We start from the raw sequence: 5,129 nt of genomic DNA, 5'->3' as shown, positions 1-5,129 counted from the left end.
TTTTTTTTTTCTTTGCCTTTTCTAACCTGCATAGTAGAAAACCAGTACTGAGTATAATCTTTAACCGTAACCTCAGGACTTCCGGTGTCTGATGCTGAGGCCTTTTTTCACTCCTGTCATCTTGGCAGGATTCTGGTTAGGCGAGGTATGGAAGCGGTAGTTATCTCTAGTTAAATACTTGCGAAGGTGAAAACAGATACACGACAGCGTGTGGTTCTTCCCAAGATGTTGTACAGAAGCCGAGACTCCAGGTGCTAACTGAGCAGCACCTCAGCAGTCTGAAGCTTTGCTAGCGCGGTCTGCGGATCTGTAGCTTGGGTGTGACCTGGGGGCTTGATGGAAGAATGGAATCTGAAGAGCTACTTAAGCATTTGATTCCAAGCCTCAGGGGCTTGTTAGTCCATTAGAATCTGAGAAGCCTGGCTCTAAGCCCCTCAGTCACTGCCAGCTCGGATCTAAGCTCTTTGTCTGAGCTGGGCTGTGCACCCTTAAGGGTCTAACCCAGACACTTTCTCCACACTTCAGCAGGAAGTGAGGATCACTAGATTGAAATTTCTCTCGCCTGCTTTCTCTTGACAGGTGTCAAGCTAGGGATGCAGTCCATTCCCATCGCCACTGCCTGTACCATTTACCATAAATTCTTCTATGAGATCAACCTGGATGCCTATGACCCCTACTTAGTTGCCATGTCTTCCCTTTACTTGGCTGGCAAAGTAGAAGAGCAGCACTTACGTACTCGTGACATTATCAACGTGTCAAACAGGTAACAAACCACTTCTGTGCCCAGGCATTTGGGAGGACTTCCTGGTGTCTACCCAAATGGGAGGGCAGAGAAGGATCCCACTAGGCCCTGCCCTCTAGGTGCTAGTAGTTGAGCTCAGAAGAAAATATCGAGGTGGCCTTAAACCAGGGCTGGAAGCACGAGCAGCGAAGGTGGGAATGAGCCTGGTGTCAGAAGCCCAGGGTAGGGGGTCTGTGGGGGAAGAAGCTTGGATAAGATTATGGGAAGCCTCAAAGACCAGATGGAGTGGGGAGAGAGGCGGGTTTAAGAGTCCTCAGTGTCACGGTGTGTGCGAGGGGCATGGCTGGAGCACAGGGATCTTGGAAACGTGTGTCAAAGAAGATTCATCTGGACTCTTGGACAGGACAGAGTGAACCAGTTAGGTTCTGGGGGCCCAATAGATCGACCCGTCATGCAGGCAAGGGCAGGGACCCAGCCGGACCATCGTCTTATTTAGATGGTGAGGGAAACCCAGTCAGAGTTGCTAAGGAGCCTCTCTGGCCTGTTGTGGGCACCGTGGTCAGTGGGCGGCACCTCTGGGCCCAACAACTGTGTTCCCATTGGGAGAGGCTGTAGGGGTCCTGCCAGCTGGGCAGGCTGCGCTCAGGCCTGTGGGCCTGAGAGAAAGGGATTTATGGAAAGTTACTGACTGGCAGTGCATCATAGCCTTTCCAGGAACTCTAATCATTAGGAAAGAGAACTATTTTGGGATGTTTCTCTTTTAATAAACAAGCAGCGGAAAAAAACACTCCCCACCCCCTGAGCTTGACAGGTTCACGGTGTACCCCAAAAGACTAAGAAAAACACGAGAGGGAAGTGGTGGGGGGGGGTGGCTGGAGTCCATCCGTAATTGCCAGGTTCCCAGCAGGGAGGACCGACAGAAGGGAATATTGTATGGATCGCTAATTAGATGGAGGCCCCCTGGGTGGGGTTCTGTGGGAAATTGGAAAATAAGTCAGGAGCTAGGAAGGGTGAGTCATCGGCAGAGAGTTTTGGTTACTTGAGTGTGAATCCTTTTCTCATACATCTCGGTGATCATGCGTACGTGGGAGTGCTGTGGATGTATACGGTGTAAAAAAGTATAGAAAAGATCTGGAAAGAAGGAAAGATAATCTGAGAAATATAAAGCTGAAATACATTTACTCTTCTGAATACATCATCCCCGTGATATCTTTAAAGACCTTCTTTGGGTCCAGAGTGAGAGCCGCGGGCATTGCCATGCCAGGCTGACTGTAACAGGAAGCATAGCCGACTTGGCCTGCTAGAGCTTCCAGCCCCTCTGGAGCCATTGGGACAGCCCATCGGAGCTAAAACTAGAAATTGGCTTCTTTCTTTCATCGGTTACTCTTTTTATCCTGTCTATGACACATGTAGATGAAGAATGATTTATAAAAAATGTAAGTAGAATGGCACTGTGTTAATCTAAGGCAGAAGGACATTGGGGTTTGTATCTGGACATCATGTGGCTTCAGGGGCTCCTCAGGGCCACTTTCCTGGCTGCCGTAACCATTGTCACTTCTCCGCTAGGTACTTTCACCCGGGCAGTGAGCCCCTGGAGTTGGACGCCCACTTCTGGGCGCTGCGGGACAGCATTGTGCAGTGTGAGCTCCTCGTGCTGAGGGTTCTGCGTTTCCAAGTCTCCTTTCAGCACCCCCACAAGGTACGAACCTCTTTGTCCTTTATACCCAAAGCGTACCCATCCAATCCTTGATTGCACTTGGGGGACATAGGGAGAGCAGGGCCACAGCTGGGCGCTGGGGCTTCTGACTGCACACAGTGACCGGCTCAGGTGACCCCTCCTGTCCATTCTCGGAGTTTTCTAAGGCTCTGCCTTTTTGCCTGCTTGGCTGTGGCCACAAGCCCGGATCTATGGGACCCTCTGAAGCCCTTGCAGATTCCGTGACCCATGTAGATTGTGTGCTCAGTGAGCCACAGGGCAACAGGATTGGTTTCGTGACCCGTCAGAGTCCCTGCCCCTGACAGTTGCTGCTCTGCGTCGGAGCTTACCTCGGCTCAGTGGGGCTTAGAAACCCATGAGAAAAACCGAGTCACTCAGATGAAGTGGCACATTTTTGACTGCTAGGAACACGTAAGTCCCGATGGAAGAACTGTTTCAAACGGCAGCAAAAGGGACACATGAAACCCTTAGGGCCCTTGGAAGGGTGGCCTGCAGAGAGGGATGGGTCGCGGGGGGGTGGTGGTGCAGATTGCGACGTGGGGCTCTGTGCCAGGATTTTGTTTCTTTTTAATTGAAATTTTTACTGAGGTAAGTATAGATCGACAAGCAGTCGGAGGAAATAACACAGAGATCCCATTTGGGGAGGAGACATCGCCCAGTCTCCCCGAATGGAACCATTCGAGTGGAACCATTTTGTAAGACGAATACAAGGTAGGAGTCAGGGTGTCGGTGTCGCCGCAGCGCCCCTGCTTCTCGGCGTTACCTGATCTTTACTTGTACTGCACTAGTGCTATACGATCTATTTTTATCACTTGTGCGCCTTTACGTATTCACCACCCCCGTTAGATATAAAACTCCATCGCCACACTGGTCCCTCGTGTTACCCTTTTTACAATCCCACCCCACCCTTCCAAACTGCCTCCCTACTCCTGGAGACCCCTGGCGGCGATTTCGAAGCAGATGTGTTATTGTTATCATTGCGGTCGGCTTCATGCAGAGGCGAGGCAGGCGCGCCCCGGCCCTGTGGGGCAGTCACAGAGCTGAGTCTGGAGAGCGGGCCCTGGTGCGACCCTCGAGCCTCGGCCTTCCCCTTCCGTCCGGGTTTGGGCAGGCGTAAAGTGGCGGGTGAATCCCCTCCAACGAGGGTGCTGGAAGCCCACGCACGTGTGTTCACGCATGTCAGCCGGGCTCACCGGTGTGTTCAGTCGAGTGGGAGGTTCGGGCAAAGCAGCCGTCTTCCCAGAGCGGGAGCTGACAGCTCAGCTGGAAGGTTATTCATGAAGAGTTTACAGCCATCGGCACCACTACAGAATGCGATCACCTGTCTCTGGTCCCCCTGAAAAGAGGCGTCCTGTCACCGGCTGGCCCCTAGCCTCAGGCGGGACACATGGGCACCATGTTCTGTTCTGCAGATGAGGATGCTCTTTCCGGAGCTTATGTTTGAGTGGGGCAAGGGGACGGGCAGAGCGATTGCTGATGGTGACCGGAGCAGGGCCACGTGATGGAGAGGGATTTCGATGGGGGTGGTCATCAAGAGTGGCCTAGGCGGGTTTCAGGAGCTGGGCCTGGAAAATGAGAATGGATGGGCATGTGAGGACGGGGGCAGAGGTGGAGGCGATTTCAGGCAGAGGGAGCAAAGTGCCAGGGCCCTGAGGTGGAGCGCATCTGGTGCGGTCAAACACGGCAGGGCAGTGGGGTGTGGGACATGAGGCTGAGAGGGAGGGGAGGCCGGGCTTGGAGGCCAGTGGAAGGCACTGGGGCTTTTTTCTAAGTGACGCAGGGAGCCATTAGAGGGTTTGAACAGGGAGGCGACTCAGTGCGATCTATGTTTTATGCACATCAAGACGGGGGAGAGTGGCTGGCAGACAGAGGGGCCGCAGTGTCTCACAGTGAGGAGACAGATGATGGGCCCGGAGCCCCGAAAGCCAACTGGCTGACTGGCGTATCTTTGCAGTACCTGCTCCACTACCTGATTTCCCTCAAGAACTGGCTGAATCGTTACAGCTGGCAGCGGACCCCCATCTCCGTCACTGCCTGGGCCCTGCTGCGGGACAGCTACCATGGGGGGCTGTGCCTCCGGTTCCGGGCTCAGCACATAGCCGTGGCAGTGCTCCACCTGGCCCTGCAGGCCTATGGGGTCGAGGTGCCCGCCGAGGCCGAGGCCGAGAAGCCGTGGTGGCAGGTGAGGTGACTGCTCAGTGCCCTGGCATGTGTCCCTCTTTCCTTTGTTTAAGGACTTTCAGAAGTCTGTGTACCCGGGTGTTCATGTTTCTTCGTAGCAATTATCCACGGAGAGAGATGCGGGCTACCCGAGAATACTGAAGCTTGAAAATACCCTGTCATTTCTAAATCTAAGGCAGGGGTTCTCCTTCTTGGCACTGCAGACATTTGGGGCCAGATCATTCTCTGCGGTGGGGGCATCCTGGGCACGCTGTAGGATTTTGAGCAGCATCACTGGCCTCCGCCCATTTAATGCGAGGGGCATCCCCCCCCCACCAGTCATGACAACGAAGAATGTCTCTAGACATTGTCAAGTGTCCCAGGATAGGGGTCGGCCCCAGTTCACAACCACTGAACTCAGCCAGGCACTTTTATCAAATTGAGTGGGAGCTTGTTAGACATCAGAGGTTAATAAATCTGGCCTCACATTGGAAGTATAGGGGGTGCTCT

At 53.5% G+C, this 5,129-nt stretch overlaps 1 protein-coding gene across 2 annotated transcripts in view; it reads left to right on the top strand.

Moving 5' to 3' along the window:
- The window catches only part of CCNQ (cyclin Q), a 10,974-nt gene that overhangs the window by 2,195 nt on the left and 3,650 nt on the right, over positions 1-5,129 (top strand). For both annotated transcript variants that reach the window (XM_039866941.1, XM_039866940.1), the window contains exons 2-4: positions 580-763; positions 2,309-2,441; positions 4,414-4,641. In XM_039866941.1, the coding sequence (XP_039722875.1) occupies positions 580-763; positions 2,309-2,441; positions 4,414-4,641 (545 nt within the window). The remainder of the gene's footprint in view (positions 1-579; positions 764-2,308; positions 2,442-4,413; positions 4,642-5,129) is intronic.

This window comes from Pteropus medius, unplaced genomic scaffold, assembly GCF_902729225.1.
Source record: "Pteropus medius unplaced genomic scaffold, Ma_sr-lr_union100, whole genome shotgun sequence".
Classification (NCBI taxonomy): domain Eukaryota; kingdom Metazoa; phylum Chordata; class Mammalia; order Chiroptera; family Pteropodidae; genus Pteropus; species Pteropus medius.
The sequence above is the reverse complement of the archived record's forward strand: the minus strand, read 5'-3'. Positions and strand labels throughout refer to the sequence as shown.